At 40.0% G+C, this 20389-nt stretch overlaps 1 protein-coding gene across 1 annotated transcript; it reads left to right on the forward strand.

Annotated features, from left to right (window-relative positions):
• The first annotated feature begins 668 nt into the window (after window positions 1-668).
• On the forward strand, window positions 669-3883 carry LOC147606304 (uncharacterized). The gene has a single exon (XM_086791899.1). It carries the CDS (start codon window positions 1185-1187, stop codon window positions 3417-3419), a length of 2235 nt encoding a protein of 744 aa, XP_086648025.1. The 5' UTR covers window positions 669-1184; the 3' UTR covers window positions 3420-3883.
• Window positions 3884-20389: the final 16506 nt, after the last annotated feature.

Below are 20389 nucleotides of genomic sequence, written 5' to 3' on the forward strand. Positions count from 1 at the left end.
CTTCTGTAGCTACTTGCATGCATTTATAAAGAGGAATATAAAAAGGAAAAAGTGGAAGTTATAGAATCCCTAAGTGTGCATGGACTTTAAGGTAGGATACTTAATGACTTTTGTAATTGGGAAATTGGCTTGCAAGGAAGTAAATGGTGTGATACCAATTGGGTTGTTGGAGTGGAAGGCATTCCCACCCCCACCAAGGGAATTCTTATTCACCCACAGAGCTAGTTGGGGTTGGAACTTGTTCTCTCCAATATGGCCAATTAGAGGAGAGTGCCCGAACTATCGAGCTGGTTGAAGACATCACGTGCTCGAGCTTATTGTAGATATAGAAGACTTTCTTGTTGTGCATGTGAGTGAGAGTACGTGGCCCAAGGATGATTTTTGACGAGCTGGGTCACTCTTTAAAATGACGGGTTTAGTAGTATACCCATGTTTTCCACAGTTTACTTTATTTTTTGATGGTCACTCAAAATAAGTGGCTATATTTTATGGCTAAAATGCCCAATAACTGCCGCCGCTACGGCAAAATGCAACCAAAAGATATGCTTTCTCCTCTTAAGAAGCATTTTAGGAACATAAGATCCCATGTTTTGCATTTGGGCATGCAGCGAAACAGTTATGTCCGTGCCCACTATCTCTATCGATCGATCAGCCCTAATGGTTATAGTCACATGTTCCGTTGTTGTGGGTAGTGCTTAGAGCTGTTCACGCATCACTGAGTGACTGCCCTCACAGTCCTACCCAACCCAAACCCCCCCCCCCCCGCCTTCCCTTACCTACCCGCAACATCACCCAGCATTTTCTTACTTTTGGACTGTACGCACCGCACTGCAGCACACACACTATTCCACTGCTCTCTACCCTCTTGCCACGAGAGTTTTACTTACCCTCTCCTCTCCCCGCCTGGTTCGGTTGTGTAACTTCCAAGCTTTCGCGCACTTCAATCGCGCGCACAATTCCGATCTCTCAGGCCTGCGATCGCCTTTCTCGGGGGAGGGGGTAAGTAAGTTGTGTGGAATTTTGCAGATCATGTAATGCAGGGGTTTTGGCAGCTTTTCTGCTGCGTTGAATTGGAGATCCGGATGGCGATGGGTGGCGCTGTGGTATGGCGGCGGCTGCAGCAGCAGCAGCGTAGAAGAAGCGGAGGAGGAGGGGCGAGGAGGAGTTGAAGAAGGGCGGCCCTTATGGCTCATGCTCCCCACGACGATGACCTCTCCATCAAGGCCTTGCAGAAGCGATATGAAGGGCTTGTGACCGTGCGCACCAAGGCGATTAAGGGCAAGGGCGCCTGGTACTGGGCGCACCTGGAGCCCATCCTGGTGCAGAACCAAAACACCGGCGCCGCTAAGGCCGTGAAGCTGCGCTGCGGCCTCTGCGCTGCCCTATTCTCCGCCTCCAACCCCTCCCGAACGGCCTCCGAGCATCTCAAGCGAGGTACCTGCCCCAATTTCAATGGCGCTGTGCCCAAGCCCCTTGCCTGCGCTCCACCTCCGCCCACCGCGGGCATCCCTCAAAGGGCTCTCCAAGTAACGGGCAGCTCAGGAAGCAGAAAGAGGAATGCTCCTGCCCTGCCAGCGCCGCCCCTTGCCTCCTCTGCGGCCATGGAGGATATGTTGCTGAGGGGAGCCAGTGCTGCCCCTCCGCTCATGCTTTCTGGTGGCAAGGAGGACCTGGGCGCACTGGCACTGCTGGAAGACAATGTGAAGAAACTGAAGAGCCCCGGCGGCAGCAAGGCTCCCGGCCAGGGGCTGAGCAAAGGGCAGATTGAGTCTGCACTCAACCTGCTGGCAGAGTGGCTGTATGAATCGTGTGGAACCGTCTCCTTCTCCTGTGTGGAGCATCCCAAGTTCAAGGCCTTCCTCAACCAGGTGGGACTCCCACCTGTCAGCAGGAGATACCTGGCAGGACCCAAGCTGGATGCCAAGTTTGAGGAGGTGCGCGGGGAATCTGAAGCCCGGTTGCGGGATGCAATGTTCTTCCAACTTGCATCCGATGGGTGGTGGAAGAGAGTGACCATCATGGGGGAAACCCTGATCAATGTGACCCTCAACCTACCCAATGGCACCAGCCTGTTTCGTAAGGTTGTCACCCTCAATGGCCCCTCTCTGTCTGCTAAACTTGCAGAAGAAACCCTTTGGGAAGCCGTCGTCGGTGTGTGTGGCTCAACTCTTGAGCGCTGTGTGGGAATAGTTGCAGATGCTGACAAGCAAACCCTCAAGGCATTGCAAGAGTTGGAGTATAAAAACAGATGGATGGTAAACTTGTCCTGCCAAATCCATGGCTTTAGCAGCCTGTTGAAAAGCTTCTACAAGCACCTCACCCTATTCAGGTCTATCGATAATGAATGCAGGAAGGTAACTAGTTTTTTTGCAAGCAAGCCACCCGCCTGGAATTATATACAGAAGCTGCAAGGGGATGACTTTGACAGTGTGAAGCTATTGAGAACACCCCCTCCCAGTGTCCAGTTTTCAGAACCTCCTCAGTATCTCTATGCCATCGCCATAGCAGAAGACATTGCCAGCTCTGCCCGTGTGCTGCAAATGGCTGGGATGGATGATTCCTTCAAGATGGCTTATGCTGATGACCCGTTAGGGAGAGAGATTGTGGAAATGGTGTCTGGCATGAGATTTTGGTCAGATCTAGAAGCAGTCTTGTCCCTTGTAAAGCTGGTTAAACTGATGGTGCAGGAAGTAGAAACAGAGAGGCCCTCAGTAAGTCAGTGTCTTCCTTTGTGGGTTGATTTAAGGACCAAAGTAAAAGATTGGTGTGCCAGGTACGACAAAGATGAAGGTCCCGTCGATCAAGTAATTGAAAAGCGCTTTAGCAAGAATTATCATCCAGCTTGGTCTGCAGCCTTTATCCTTGATCCTCTTTATCTGATCAGGGACACGAGTGGCAAGTACTTGCCCCCCTTCAAATGTCTCACAGCAGACCAGGAGAAAGATGTTGATCGCTTGATCACAAGGCTTGCGTCTCGTGAAGAGGCTCACATTGCCGTGATGGAGCTTCTGAAATGGAGGGCAAATGGCCTGGACCCACTTTATGCTCAGGCTGTTCAGATGAAGGAGAGGGATCCTGCAACTGGAAAGTTGAAGCCTGTGACCCCACAGAGTAGAAGACTTGTGTGGGAGACATGCTTAAGTGAATTCAAAGTGCTTGGGAAGGTAGCTGTGCGTCTGATATTTTTGCATGCCACCTCTAGCAGTCTCAAGTGCAACTGGTCTATATGGAAATGGGTTTATAGGAATGGGAATACCAGAGTTGCTGTAGAGAAAGCACAGAAAATGATATACATTGCATCTCATGCAAGGTTAGACCACAGGGATTTCACTAGTGAGGAGGACAAAGATGCCGAGCTGTTTGCGTTTGGTGATGATGATGTTATACCAGATGATGTTTTCCTCAATGCCACATTGTAACATTCATTTTAGGATTTAGCATTGATTCTTTGTACTGTTTTTTTGGCTTCTTTCCCCTTTTTAGGGTTTCGGTACATGGGGATGGGAAGTTCACTGTTTGCTTTTGAAGACTGATTATATAATGATCCTGTACATCAGACCTGGATTTTCATTCCGAGTACTCTCCTCAGCCATCCCCACCTAGGTGTTGAGAATGGCCCATAGGAACACAACATGATATCAACTTTATGTGTTTTTGCACTCCGCATCAATGGCTGTTAATTGGAGGCTAAGATGATGGATTTTAATATCTCATACAGCCTGAGGATTGGCTTGAGAGAGCCTTTACAAGAAGAATCCATGTACTGAGCAATATTTTGTAGAGCTCTCAGCAAATCTTGGTCTGTTATGTAAACAAATGCTTTGTAACCAGGCATTTGTATATACTTACACACTTTACATGTAATCATATGAGAAGTTTTAAAGCATATGGTGCTTTCCTGCAGTTGAAGCTGCAAGGATGTGTAGAGTTGTGCAATATGTTTTGTCTTCCTTTAGAATCTTGATTGTATGTTTCCTCCTATGGAATCATGTCAATGGATGTGTAAGGTGGTGCAGTAGTAATCTTATTCACAACCGCATTTGTAGAAAACATGCGATTTTGTTTTAAAAAATTTGGTTCATTTTGTGTGTTTTATGGTTCATATGGTGAATAGATTTGATTTGGGTGCAGGGCTTATGGTGATGCAGTGTGTTATTAGATTGGCTTAAGTTGTCAACGTAGGCCCACCACATTTACTGATGGCCATGCAGGTACACACCACTTGTTGACCCTGAACACACAGAAGTTGCCTGCTTCAACATACATTTATATAGAGAACCGGAATGGCCTGCATTTGGATTCAAATTTCTGAAAGTAGGTTTTAAAAGGTTGACCTTTTGGATTTCTTGCGTCCTGTTAGGACTGTTTGAGGTGGTAGACATGGAAGATTGAAGGCTAATCTGGAATTGCACAAGATTTATGGGAAAGGGGCTTCATGACAGATCCATGTGCAAGATGGGCATGAGAGGGACATAGCAGGTCTTTGTACTCTCTGGTTACTACATGGTTTGATATATGCATGGCCTCGAGATGGATTGTCTTCCCCTCATTGAGTACAGTCTCGACTCTCCATTCTTGGATCTCTCTTGGTAGAGATCAACTGGATCATGACCCGACTTTACATGAGTCAAACATGGTTGACACACTGAAAGCTCCCCACAAAGCTCCAACTCTAGAGAGCATTTTTTGAGGGTTATAGAGGATGGGTTCATTGAGAGCACAGGTATCTCTATAGACACACGTTTCATATAATGAGGATCATCATTGGTCAGCTGAGGGTGTCTCTCCATTGCCTTTAGATTGAGTCAAGGAGAGTGAGAGCATCCCATGAGAGGAGCCAATATGTAGACTATGCACGTCGGGGGAGATAGAGACAAAGGATCTCGGTCGTCATCTAGGGGCCTTGGTGAGACTACACCGGATTAGCATGACACCACCCGGACATCTATTATAGAGTTCTTTGGCCCTCACAAGATGGCTGTGGCAACCAAGGGAGCAGAGAGAACATGGACGACATCCTCGACCTTGCGTTCTCTTGGCCCCGTGCACGCATGGAGTCATCAAAGAAAGGGCGCAACCCCTTTAGAAAGCTAGATCCTCCTGTCCTCAGAGATCTAGACCCTCCACCTGTGAACTCCAGATCAAGGACATACTTCGGCACCATAGAGAGGCATGCCCCACAGGAGGTGGATATTGATGCTTTGTACTCCATTCACATGAGGAGGGTGATATAGGATGAGTTCTGGCCATATAGAGTTGATACAATCTCTCTGTCTCTCTCTCTCTCTGCCTTGGAGTCTTCGAGGTGGCTTACACAGGAAGGATTGAGTAGATCTTGGTAATTGTGTCTAGGTGATGAGTCAGACCTTGCTGATTCCAACAGAGCTTCCAACAGAGCTTCACTTCTAGAGAGAGCACCTATATAAAGTTACAAAAGACAGTTTCATTGAGAAACTCAGATATTTTTATAAACACTTCTCGTGTCACGAGGATTCCCATTGGTTAGATGAGAGTATCTAATATCGGCTTCTGATGGGGCAAGGAGAGCAGAGGGTTTTCCTTGAGAGGCTGTTTACTATTGGGGAGATAGAGATAGTGAAGTACTACTTGTTTACATGTCCAGCCTGTGTGAGCTGCTAGAGAGATTTCATTGCCTTTTCAGAAAGGGAATTAATTCTTTTCAGTATTGAGATCATAGGTATTTGGGTATATACGTAACAGAGCTGCACTCTCATAGAGAGACTTAGATGTGGATACACTCCGGGAGGTGGGAACCTCCATTACATATTTCTTTAGCTCACATCAGAGTGCCATAGTGAACACCCAGTTGTGGTGGCACCATAGAGAGAGAAATTCAAATAGATTAGTTGCGATACACTAGATGTTAACATGGAACGATCTTTTTGCATGGTGCTGCTGCCATTGAGCGGCTAAGATGGACACCCATCTGTGTAGAGAGAGTAGATAGCTCAGGGGCGATGCAGTCTCGACATTGAACCGCATTCTAGCTCGGTGGTACTGCCAGTGAGTGGACCCGTGGGGTCAGTAGAGAGAAGGCACAGTATCTCTCGGGAATTCAATGGCCCCGTCCCTAGAGATCTAGACTCTCTTTCCATATTAAGGACATACTCCAACGGTAGAAATATATGGAGGAGGTGATATTGTGGCTATGTATAGTTATGATGACTATGACACACGATCCCTGTGATTGGATATGTTAATAGTCATTTGTACTTGTTGGGCCCACACAGTCTATAATTCTTCTTTTGAGGTTGTTCTTTTTCTGTGTGTTGTCAGGGTTCTGGAAATTTTTTTTAATGAACTGGCCATGAATCCTCCTCGCTACAAGTTGAACAGGTATTTCAAAATTTTAGGCGGCATGATCCTCTTCATACAAGAATGAAGAATCTCAGTCCCTCTTGCTACTTGAAGAAGGCGGACCATATCCTTCTACGACTTTTCTAAACCAAAATAACATGCATTTCATAATGTACACGTGCTATAAAATTTAAACTTAAATATGCTATCCTTCTACGACTTTTCTAAACCATCATAATATGCATTTCATAGTCACTAGTGTATATGTGCTATAACATTTAAACCTTAAGATGTTGCATTTTGCCATTGATACAACTTCACATAGTTGAAATAAAGAGACTAGAAATCATACTTGAAAGAAGCAAGCAAGCATGTTTCCAATCCTGGTATGACATCTCCGTAAACGTTTAGTGGTTGTTGCTAAACACCATTGCTCTTTGAAGAGAAAAAGGTTCCTGTACATGCATTTGAAAAAGTTTATCTATTCACAATGACGCATGCACATTCTATAAAACTATGTTACTTATACTTCTAAGATAATTTGACATCCTTAAGAACTACATACAAATGCCAAGCCTATCAAGTTAGAGGATGAAGATTGAGGTATATAGGAGCCCTTACCAAGACTTGAAGCACTCAAAGTACTTTCAACACTATACAAACCTGCAAGACAACTCGTTTGATAGGTTTACTTCCGGGGTTTACTTTCCTAAACTCAACATAAGCAATCACGATGATAATAAAGTAGTATCATTATGCATTCTTACTTGAAAGTTGAAACACCCTAAAACAACTAGCTCTACACACACACACACCCACACTTATATATGAAGATATATATGTGTATGTGTGTGTGTGTGTGTGGCCTCAGAGAAGTATATACATCACTAAGTCTCTGCACAAAGCCAAAAACAATAAAAATCAATTTTAGTTTTTCAATTTGACAGATAACAAGTAAAACTAAAAATGAGAGAGAGACTACTAAAGAAAGAAATGAAAGGATAATGAGAAAAAGTCAAGCTATAGAGACACATAAAGAGAATGCATACATTTATAAAAATTTTGTAACAATAAAAAGAAAGACAAAAGCTAAGCTAAATAATTAGACAAGCAGGTTAAAAGAAGTACATAATAATAAAATATAAAGCATAAGAAAGAAAGAAAGAAAAAACATTAAAAAAATTACATACAAGTAAGAAAACTAAAAAATAGTACAAAGCACAACTCATAAAATTAAATAAACACTAACTAGTAACAACTTAACCGTCAAAAGCTAAAAAGAACTCTAAACAATAAAAAATGAAAAAAAGCTAAGCATATGTACAAAAAAACCCAAAAAAAGAAAGAAAAAATGCTAAGTACATGTGAGCTTAGGATCCACATCTCATCATCGGCCATTAGTTGTTTACAAAGCAAAAAATCAGCATAAAACCCATGTCTTACAAACTTTATTGCAAGACCAATGAGCAAATACCATTAGCTCTGTGAATAAATGTCGATGAGCTTTACTAGCCCACAAGGCTATACTATCAGCAAACTCTAAATCACTCAAGTCCTCAGGACCTTCAACATACAATTTCATTAAAGCATCTAAACTTTTTATCTCTAGACGATTTCTTAGCTTGTCTTTTATCACAGTACGTGCACTAAAGCCTCTTTCACAAATTGCAATACTGGAACATTGTACAAGGGCAACTTGACAAATAGATAATACATTGGGGAATGCATCTTTCCACAAATCATTGCATGTAATAGATGAAGTTACCTCTGGGAGACTATACCTCACCCAATCCCGTGATGCTTGATGCTTGAACTTTGTATACTCCTTTTTGAACTGCTCAGGATTGATCACTGCATTAAAATCTTACTCAGGATTGATCACTGCATTAAAATCTTGCACATGAAGCTTTTTAAAGGAACCATAGAACTTACATATTCGATCGACCTTGTTGATGCCATAGGTTTTCAAAGCCTTTCTAACAATGGATGTTGTGCAGGCACCAACACCTTCATACAACTCAACACAGAGTTGTCATCAAACCTAGAAGTTAAATTTTCAATCATAGAATTTGCAAAAGATATTTGAAAATCCAATGCTTTGTTCAAATCTTCCCCAAACAAATCACGAGTCAAATCATGATCATACATTCTATTACCACGCAAAGCATTTCTCAAACCATATAAATATCCTTTTTCAAGACCATACTCTGGAAGTAAAGCATATCCATTCACTCCATATGTATAAGCATTTATATCAACATCTGGGGCATCCACATAATATTGTTTGATGCAAGCAATCTCATTGTGTACAAGACTTTCAACAGTAGTGACATCAATAAATTTCTTTTGGAACATTTGACTTAAAGTAAGTAATCCTCTTAAAATGTCAGCCATAAAATGCAAGCAATAAAGACACTCAAAATCTGATAAATCACGGTAAATATGAGGGGTCTCAGTCTTTGTAATGGTAAGAATAGAATCCAAAGATTTCACAACTATACTTACCGCTCGATACCTGCTTAGCCATCTAATATCAAATGTGCGTTCCAATCGAAGAATAGGGCATGCAAGATCAGCTTGCATGATTTCAAGGCCCTCTAATCTCTTGGAACTTCCATTGAAGTAGCTTGCAATAGCATTGACTAGTTTGTCAAGCTTTTTGGCCACATTTGATACTGCTAAAGCAGCACATTTAAGCAATGCTTGAACTTCGTTATCTTTTCCTACCATTGTAGCACATCCATCAGACCCAAAAGCAACAAATTTAGAAAAATCAAGGTTCATTTTCTTGAGCTCTTCAAGAATCGCCTCATAAATAGATTTAGCAGTACCATCATGAACACGCACAATTCCATAGAAGCTCATTTTCGGAATGCAAGCACTCTCAAGATAAGAAAGATAAATGACCATATGACCATGTTGAGAGATATCATTAGACTCATCAATTAAAACTCCAAACCATGGACTAGCTGCAATCTTCTTTATGGTAAAAACCATAAGACACTTTGCCATACAAAATATCATCTCAGCACATGCTTTATCATCATTATATAGAGTAGTAGTGTATGGAGCATGACAATCTTGCACATATTTTATGATATGAGGAAAATCTGCAAATGCCATGTTTCTCTTTGCAATGAGATATGCACCTCTAAACAAACATAATAAAGCTTGATCTTTTATCTCTACTACTTTTTGCATACTATTTTGAATGCAATCTTTATTCTCAATAAGCATGGCATTCATAGCTGCCTTATGACAATCAGTTTGTGCATGAGACTTAAAATTACTTACCTTGAAGTTTATCGATCCACCTTTGGAATACGCAGAATGTGGATGAGGATACTTTAAGCAAAATTTACAAAATAATTTCACCTCCTTATCATCATACTCGAGCCACTTATAATCATCTAGCCATTCTTTTTGAAAGAGTGCACACCTTTTATTTTTCCGATCATACTCGGCTCTCTTCAAGAGACATACACTTCAAGGCTTCATCAGTAACATTAGCAACACTCTCACAAGCTGATGATGGACCAGATTCATTCCCAACAACCTTTTTAGCCTTTTTAGAAATGTTAGTTACATCAATGCTAGCCCAAGTAAGAAGTGTACCTTGTCTTTTATCTTTTGATTTAGGTGCCATGATGAAGCATAAACCTTACCTCAAAATAGACACCTTTTCTATAATTTGATAATACACGTCGCTCACCTTTTCTCTCTCCACCGATAGTTTAGAATCTCTACACAGTGAAGGCTGTATGTCGCATGCCGCATGCGTGTAGACAAAATTTATTTTCCCTGGGAAATTTCCTTTTTTTTTAAAAGCGACAGTAAGATTCAGAAGATTACCTCTTCACCGTTCACGAGCCGGCCGGCAGGGGAGAGTCGGAGACTTTTGAATCTTGATGCAAGCGATGGCAAGCAGGTTTCAAAATTCATCGCTTTGAAGCCATTGTCGCCGCGCAGTGCACACACAGGCAGTTCGCAAAAGAAAGAGAACGATGAGTCATGACTCTTCTCAGTTGTTGTGGGTGTGGCAGTTTTCATGCAGGCAGTAGATGTCGAGGGTGAACTTGTGAAGCCACATGGCACAGAGCACTCAGCCAACCTTATCCACCCATGCACCCAAAATGGCAAAACGGTAAAGTTGTAAACCCCCTCTAATAAATCCACCATAATAAATTATATACTATATTTCCTAGTGCTAGTGTGAACCGGTCGGAATCCCTTTCGAAAAAGCTCAACGAGGTTTCAATCCTTTTCATGGAATTTTTGAACAAATTACCACTTCCTCCCCGACTCTAGATGAACAAGTATTTGCACAATCTGAACCGGCCCAAGGTTGAAGTGAACCCGACTTTTCTCGAACCCTGTGTGTTGGACTTTCAGTCTATTAATGTTTGGTCTCATAGACTCTTTGGGTCTTTTGTAGATGTTAATAAATAAATATAAATATAAATAAATAAATAAATAAATATATATATATATATATATATATATATATATATATATATATATAGAGAGAGAGAGAGAGAGAGAGAGAGAGAGAGTACATGCATGCAAGTGTGCTTGATTAAGTAATTAACGATAATTAAGGCTAATTAGATGCACAACTTGAAACCGCAGAAGACAAGGGAAGAGATTCACCTAATCTACTAATTGAATGAATAAAGATTTACAAAATTTGATATGTGCGTCAACTTTTACTGTTTGCTTAATGACTAAACCTATCGCTGTTTGTATTGCAAATTACTGTTTGTATTGCAAATTACTGCTGGTCTGATTGCTGAATGCTGAATCATGACCTGAACATTGCTATTTATAGGTCCTTGATTGCTCCGATCGGCCAGCCCTTTGCAACCCCAAAATAATATCCTGAAATTTATTATACGTGTTCATATCGGGCTAAAAAGGTGTCTCACCTTTAAATCCTTGGCTTGTGCACTTCTGGGTGTGGGTGCATGTGTGTGTGGGCTGAATAGAAGCCCTAAAACTTGCCCATAACACGAAAACCTATTTTTGTGGTACCCAATTAGGGTGTGCAGGTGATATCCCATTCGTTAGTATTATTGTTCCAACTGTATCCTTGTCTGGCTTCTGTGTGCCATTGGAATCTGTGTGGCACTTGTTCAAACTCCTATGAGGAAACTTCCTCCTGAAAAATCTCCAATCCTAAAAGCTCTTCAACTTCTGTGGAAACTCTGTCATGCTAATTTTTTGGTTTTGCTAAGCAAGACTAAGCGATGCGATCGGTATGGATTTTGAGTGGTCAACCCTCATCACTAAATGGCATGGGGGTCTATAAGATTCCCTCCAAGAGGGCTACAAATAGGTGTCACGATCGCAGCAATTTTGGACCGCTGATTTGTCGTCGAAAGTGAGCTAGGAGTGAACTAGTGGAAGTGATCTTGTGAGTAATTAGGGGTGAATTGGGAGTGACTTAGGAGGGAGGGGGAAGGGTTTGGGACTTAGAAATTTTTTGAGAAAGTGCAAGAGGATTAGAACTCACTATGCTATACTTTTTAGCAAAGTAGTTAGGAACTCAAAATCTGTTCACTTTTAGTTCACTCGCTTTTATATAGGACGGTGCAAAGTCGTTCCGGATTGCCTAATTGTAGCCATAGATCCCTCTTGGAGGACCCCTGCCATGTAGTTACTAGGGTGGTCAACCCCCAATAGGTGAATGTGTGTATTTTTATTTAACATTTTTTGTAACGTTTGATTTAGGGTAATATATTATTCCACTTTTGCATTGACACCAAACGTGGGCTGGTGCAGTGGCGTTGTGTCACACGGCCTCATTAAATGCCAAATGTGTGACCGATCGCTTATTTCACCCGTCATCTTTAACTTGTCTGAGCTTATTTCACCCTTTATGTCTGTGCTGCGGCGGTCTGCTGCCGGCGACCTTGCGTGGTTCAGGAGGGTGAGGCCGGTTCTACAGCCTCTGTGTGGGGCGAAGCTTCTTGTTGGGCCATGCGTTACTGTCGTTCTGCTCTTGTATCTCTTCAACGGCTCATTGCCTGCCTCTTCTGTCGTTCTGCTCTCCCGCTGGTCAATAGCATAGCTATTGTCGAAGTATTTGCCAGTCTTGGCAGGCCGAGGTTTTGCTGGGGTTTACTCTGTTTTTTTTTTTTTTTGGGGTGTTGTATTCTGTGGTTTACTTTGTATTTCGGAATCGGGTGTTTCATTTTTGTGATCATGTTGGGGTTCGTTTTGATGGTCGTGTGTGCTGCAGCATGGCTTCTGGTTCAGACTGCCGTATATAGTCTTGTGCCATGAGTATATAACATGCACGTTTCTAAAGGGTGAATTCGGGCATGTTCCCGGATTGATATATATATATATATATATATATATATATATATATATATATATATATATATATCATGTTTTCTTCTTTGATGTGGGTTGGGTAGGTTAGTAGTTTTTTCCTTGAAGTGATAATATGTTAGCCATTGCAAAATGGTAATATGGATTCTGATTGGCCTTAATCTTCTATATTTTGTGTCTCTAGAATTTTCGATGTTTGCCCACACAAAGAACACGGGTAGCTAGCCGCAGTGTTTGAGAAACATTTTTTAATGAACCTCACATGAATCCTTCTCACCATGAGTTGAAGAAGACGAAAAAACAAATGAGAACAAGATTTTTGTTTTCATAATTTCATCTAATTATTACTATTTTTTTTGAAAAATTGGAGGGGGCATTTTTCCTTCTTCTCTCAAGATGAGGCAGATATTTCAAAAGTCGAGTAGGCTCTAGGGTAAAGTGAACCTGGCTTCTCCTGAATGCTGGCTCGATGTTCAAGTCGACTCAACTTTGGTGCTATTTATATTTAGACATAAAGTATTCGTCAATTGTAGGTTAGGTTTTTATTGGAATTTGTCCATCTTATTCTCTAGCACATACCTTTTCTTTTTATCAGCTTGTTGGAATTGTACGTGTCCTTGAAGCATGTTGCAGGTCGTGGTCTACCATGACATGAGCTTTAATGTTGTTGATAACACAATATTCTCAAAAAAAAATTGAGCTTTAAGTAAGCTGTGATGGTTGATCTAGAATTGCTGAGATAGAGGATTATGGTAAAAGAAACTAGGAATTAAACTCACAATGATGAATTATATAGAGAAGGGATGGTAGTGTCGGTCTCCATATAGGTTTGTATACATGGAGTGGCCATAACTAGACCAAGTAAGTCTATGATCATATTTGTTGCCACCATTGATATAAACTTGGTCCATGAAGAACTATGAGGGCTTCAAGTGCTCATCTTGGGTCCCATAATGCCAAAAAAGGTGTCCAAGAGTAAAGTATAATGGTCTACTAGAGCATGTAGCCTATTTAACACTTAACCAAATCTTATTGAAGCCATCCCTAAACTATCCAGCCTCCCCAGCATCGTGTGTGCTTACAAGGATATTAAGTAGTTGAGCTACTCATATATGTCTACTTCTTATAAAGGTGGTCTTACAAATATGAGCTATTTGGACATTATACTGTAAGGGTGGAGTGGTGATATCCAACACTCCCCTTTAATGTTCACTCAAAGATGAACTACCTTTGTATTTTGATGTTGAGTTGATGAAGGGCATTGATATTCAATGTCCCTCTTACCAAAGGTGAGCTACCTTTGTGGTTTGATTTTGAGTCGATGAAGATGTCACTTCATTTGGTCTCGGTTGCTAAGAGTCTTTGTGAAGATGTCTATCTCGTTGGGCAATAGACCATCTTGATCTTTGTGAACATGATGAGCTCACACACAAAGTGATACTGAATCTCAATGTTTTTGTGTGGAGCATAAAACAGATGATTCCAAATAATGGCCACACAACTCTAGTTGTTACATTGTAGCATTGTAGAATGCTTATGTGGCTACTTTTGCACCACTCTCATATCTTGTGAAATTCTCCTTAGCCACAGTCTCTCACATGATGCAAAGCATGCAATTTTGTACTCAAGCTTTGTAATGAGAGTGTAACTATGGGTTGTTTTTTAATGGTTCAAGCAATGTATTTGGAGCAAAAGAAAAAACCATACCCTATTACTAAATAAACACCTTAGTGAGCACTTAATGTCTAAATCACCTCGTGCCTAAATCACCAACGCAATTTGACTCAAAAGCCACTAAAAGCCCTCTCCTTAGCATAGGTAATGCCATACTCACGTGCCTTGGATATATCCCAACACCTACATACTTGATTTCCAACGGTACTCTAGAGGCTTGTTGGGAGAATCTACACAAATCACTGATAGCAAAATCAAAATATGGCCTCCTAGTATTACATAAGAAGTTTAGACTCCCAAATAACCTTGTGTATAAGGTGTCATCCACTATATTTGAAGTGTCTTTGATGGAGAACTTTAGGTCAACCTCCATGAGGTACAAGCTGTCTTACATTTAACCATGCAAAGAGGACAAGATCACCTTAAGGTTGACCTTTCATAAAGGATGATTGGTGTCATTGATATGGTGGTGGATGAGTTCTTGTAGAATCCCAAAGTAATGTTAGACAACATTATGTTTTGTACCATGTAAGAGAATACGATCTAGCACAATTTGCGATGTATGTAAGCATAACTCACAAGATGACAAACTCCTATTTAATCTACTTATGTAGCAAATAAAATCAATTTGTACTCTTGGCCCACATTAATAGATAAAGTTTGAGTTTAAACTGAAATAGAAAATAAAGTAATTTTTGTTTGTGACCCTTAATAATGGGATAGATATCGACAATGGAGATAGATAATAATAACGGATCTTTCACAACCTAAAACTTCCAACTCAAATTCTTTTGCTCCTAGGCATAAATTCATTCGCTCCTAGTCTTCATTTGCATGCATTGAATAGTTGTAGTCATCTTCTCTTTTAATTTGTAGTTGATCTCTTATTCTCTTTCGAAATTTTATTTGATAGGTCAAAGTACATACATCAAACTAAGTGTTCCTCACAGCATTCTTAAATTTGTTGAGTGGAATACAATCACCAACATGCTAAGTCACTATAAAAAGAAATTTTCAGTATAAAAAGTGATAGTGCCATCTCCATCTTGATTTATCAAATCCAATTTTAAATTATATGGTATTTTGCTTATGCTACTCCAAAAGTACCATACTAAGTTCCAACACTTTCCTTCAAAGGCTTGTGCGAATCATTGGAAAAAGCAAGCATGTAGGTGTTGCGATACATCAAGATACTCAGGTGTAGGACATCACCTATGCTACGGGGAAGACCATGAGTGGCTTTTGTGACTTAGATTGGCTGTGTGATTATTCGAACACCCAATGTCAATAACATGGTATTGTTTTTCTCTTGGTTCAGGAGGATGGATTTCATGGATTAGTAAAAGTAATAGCCCATTGCTATTGCAGTCTCCTTGTGTTCAGGGAGGTCGAGATGGTCTATTGCCCGATGATAGAGAATTATGCAGACATCTTCACAAAGGCTCTTATTACTAGGGGGATCAAATGGAGCAACATCCTCATCGGGAGTGACTCAGCATTGGACTTAGACCATAGAGGTAGTCCACCTTTGGTGTGGGTGGACATTGAGGGGATGCTAATCTTCTCGAAAACACAGTAGTAGCATCTAGATGTACAAATGTCATAGCTCACAAGGGTGGGCCAGTCGGATCATCCACAGAGGCCACCATCCTTCACATGCTTAAAAAAGTAATTGTGTAGCAAATCAAAAGCAACACAACAAAAAGAAAATCATAACACAACAATAAATAAAGCAAATAAGCAAATAAGTAAAAGTTAGCTTACATATTCGAAGTATGCAAGGATAACCATAGTGGTTGTATAGCCTATTGATCATGACTAATAAACAAGATTCCCAAGGATTCAAGTCCTACCTTTGCTCCCTTTGTGAGGAGATGGGTCCCTTGGTAAGAAGGGAAGCGTGAGAAGATATACCCTTATAAATCAATTGACTTATCTTGTTAAAGAATTTGTAGAGTAAAAAAGAGTCATGAGAAGACATTATGTGTGGTATAATAGGTTTACTTGATTAAATATTTTACTTTCTACAAAAAGAAGCTAAGGTCCAAAATGTGAGGGTCTCTAGGTCCAATTTTTCCTTTGTCAAGTACAATAATAGTACACACACTAGTATTATTACACTTTTTCTTGAACCTTATATTAGTTGAGGTCACATGAGAGAAGTTATGATGTCCGTGACTTAGAGCTACTTGAACTAGTGCATGCATTAAAGCTTTGGTGATATTATCTTCGTGGTTAGAAATTTACCTTGGTAACTAATCATAAGAGCTTAAAATGGATCTTCATTTAGAGTGATCTCAATATGAGACAAAGATGATGGGATGCTGACTCTTCAATAGCTTGACTTTAAGATTAAGTATAGAATAAGGAAGGAGACCGTGGTCATAGACGCGCTCAGTAGAAAAGCCTCCTTACTTGTGATAACTATGATTTTCACTGGTTGAAATTAGGAAAAAAAAAGATTAGATGAATTCTTCATCCCTATCATTGCCTTGGTTAAGCAAGAGAGCTAGACGGTCCTCTACAAGATGAAGAAAATTTAAGGGTACAAGTTAGAGGGTGATTGCTTGTACTTCAACAACTGGATTTGGATTGCTAAAGGTGGAGATGAAGAGATCACATATGTGATTACATGAAGGATTGGAGAACAAGATTATGAACTTCTACTTCCCCTATATTTGAGATCCATTATGTCTTCTAAGTTATTTTGTTGAAGAAGTATGTTCCAAATCCTAGTCACATCTTAGATGACAAGAACAAATTGTTTTTTCAGCTCAAGGATAAGAAGAACTAGAATCGAAAAAGTGATCTTAGATGTCAGAGAGAAAAGCCTCTTAGAAATAGAATCTTAAAAGAGTAACTGGTTAAGTGGAAAATTTTCCATTCGAAGATGCCACTTGGGAGAGAGGAAGAATTGATGAAGGATTATCTCCAGTTCTCATGAAAAGGACATTTTGGTTCTTTAAGTGGGGAAGAATGTAAGATACCTCTTACCATATGATAAATTAATAGGGGAGGGGTTTTTCCTTTTTTTATGGTGCATATTCGAGAGAGATAAGTGTCTAATTAATGAGAAAAGCTTAAGACCCTAAGAGAAATTAGATAAATGATTAGGGTTAATTTTAAGAAAATTGGATTCAAGCACTGAGTGCACAATTTTATGTACATGTGTGCACCTCCTAGCATATTGACTGGGTGAAATTTTTAATAAGTAAATTAACAATTACAAGTAATAAATAAAATATTTTTCATGCATATTAAAAATTAAACCTATGCTTGGGTGTAAAATATTAGTCTTGGTAATTGTAAATGGAAATGTATTTATTAATTTGCCTAAGGTTAAATAGGCAAGGTCAATAGGCTAAGATTACATATTGAGGCTAGGAAAATTAAGTAAATGAAGAGATAAGGGTGGAGATTATTGGTTGAAGTGAACCGTGTATGAGAAGGGCTAGTTCACTAACTATAAGAGTTAGTTGCATAGTTGCATGAGGTAGAGATAATTGCATGAAAATTGGATGGTTACATGCATAGCTAGCTCTAGTTGTATGAGATTTGATGGTCTACCAACCCCCACGAGTTAACTAGAGGAGTGTGTGAAGTGCCCAACTGTCATTTTCAACTATATAAAGATTCCCTAGCCCTCTAGAACAACACGATTGCTTTTTAAGAAAGAGGAGAGAGTACTTTTGCATCATTTTCAGTGTCTCAATTGCATTTTGCCTAGTATAATCATTACTTTGCACTTTGAGTACTTCATTTGTATATTTACAAGATGTTAGCGAGTGTACTGTAATACCTTCGGAAGCTACAACAAAATTGGTGTGCTTCTAGGAAGATGTGCAACACATCTACTTCACCCTTGGGCTCTACTCCAACCCCCAAATCTAGGCTAAGAGGTATAATCAACTCCTACATTCAAATTTTTATATTTCTTGCTATTTCGTGTATATGAATATGATAGAATGTGCAACGGAAGAAGAGAAAGTGGAAACACAGGAGAGAGAGAGAGAGAGAGAGAGAGAGAGAGAGAGAGAGAGAGGAAACACAAGTGAGAACTTGCTCTCAATATCATCACCAAAAGGAATACATGTCCCAAGCAAGAGGGGTAAACCTCATAAGTGAGGGACTGCAGCTAGACAAGCTAGACAAGCTAGGCAAGCAATGGTAAGCAGTGAAATATGAGGGAGGCATGCCGGCTATATATACCTCTACATGAAGGCAGCCGACTGGAGATAAACACCTACACGACTGGGAAAAATACCCAGGACTCCATAAAATGGGAAAAAATATGGGAAAATATATGTGAGGGGTGACCAGCCCCTCATACTCACATGGTCAGTCCTAGAGGATAAAATAGGACACAAAATAGGAAGTCAGTAACAACTAGGCACAAAATAGGAAGCCAGTAACAACTAGGGGATGTTGTCTAACACCCCCTCTCATCAGCACCGGATGTTGAGTGAACTCCAAGAAGCCAGAGATGCCGTCCTTGATCAAAGATGACTGCAGAAACAGGTACCAAGAAAGCTCCACAAGAGAAAGTGCGCCAACTAAACACAAACATGAGCAAAAAAGACAACAAACATCTAGAAACATGAGCCGACATGGCAAGTGAGCTAAAAAAACTCTAGTGAGAAAATCATAAGTCTAATTTTAAAATCAAGATAATTAAAAAAAACGAACATATTTTTTCATGGATTTAAAATTGACAAAAAAACAGAGAATGTCATTTATTACATTTTAATAAAATTACTTCAAAAGTTAGACTATTCAATAGTTAAAAGTTATAAGCACGGGTCGAATCTGACTAAAGGTTTCATGTACAAGGATGGAGACATCTGGAGGGGAAGCTAGACATGGGAGGAGATGGGGGTGTGGAGAGGCTAATGTGTGAAAAGAAAAACTTAGGTCCAACTTCTTGTCCAAATGATGAGGTTATACAGTTAGAAAAATGCTTTTTCATTGACTAGGGTACACATCAAAACCCTTCTAAGAATGGCAAATCTGTTGAATAGTGCAATTTTATCAAATACTCTTAATAAGCTCCAAAATGTTCTTTTCATTAATTTAATGTTCTCTTCATTAGTTTATTATTTGTTGCACTCAAAATGAAGCAAATGTTATTCTTTTATAAGGTTTTTTCACCTTCATTTATGCCAATTAAATGTCCTTGAAATCTTCTAAAAATAGAAAACCTTGATTATGGCACCTTGTTGGGTTGTTGGAATAGTGCAATTTTATCAATACTCTTAATAAGCTCCAAAATGTTCTTTACATTAATTTAATGTTCTCTTCATTAGTTTATTATTTGTACATTATTCTTTATAAGTTTTTTTACCTTCATTTTATGCCAATTAAATGTCCTTGATGTCTTCTAAAAATAGAAAACCTTGATTATGGCACCTTGTTGGTTTGCATGTAATGCCATCTCCAATGCTAGCAATTTTAAAACTACAAGGTTCGTCTTTCTTTTTTGTTGCCTTGTAGAGCCTAAGGTCCCCCCCCTCCCCCCTCACGCTACACTACCTATGCACAAGAAAGGATCTCTCTCTCTCTCTCTCTCTCTCTCTCTCTCTCTCTCTCTCTCTCGATCTTGATCTATGTCTCATAGGAGGATATGTTTAATGCACGAAGTATGCTAGCAAGTTTGTTTTAAAATCAAGACAAATTCTTTTATGGATTTAAAATCGAAAAAACCATAGAATAAATGTTATTTATTACATTTTCACGAAATTACTTTAAGAGTTAGAGACTATTCTATTTTTTCAAGATCGACAAAATATTAGTTAAACATTATTGGAATGGGTCAAATTAGACTAAAGGTGTCATGCCACATGTGGAGATATCTCGAGGAGGAAAGGTTATTATGGTGTGGGTTACTGGATGGCATAGATCAGGCTATGACATTACCATATTCAAAAATTGATCTAGTTATAATCAAATGATGGAGCGCGAAGGATCGGATTTAAAGAGACCATAGTGGTATATTGAGAGGAGTGAGAGAGAGATTGCGTACAACTTGCTATTCTAGAGAGAGAGAGAGAGAGAGATCTTTAAC

The sequence above is a fragment of the Cibotium barometz genome, chromosome 57 (assembly GCF_041138505.1).
Source record: "Cibotium barometz isolate CiBa-2024 chromosome 57, ASM4113850v1, whole genome shotgun sequence".
NCBI lineage: Eukaryota > Viridiplantae > Streptophyta > Polypodiopsida > Cyatheales > Cibotiaceae > Cibotium > Cibotium barometz.

What these genes read in the sequence shown, in the direction of transcription:
- LOC147606304 (XM_086791899.1), top strand. Translation starts at nt 1,185, where the DNA reads ATGGCTCATGCTCCCCACGACGATGACCTCTCCATCAAGGCCTTGCAG.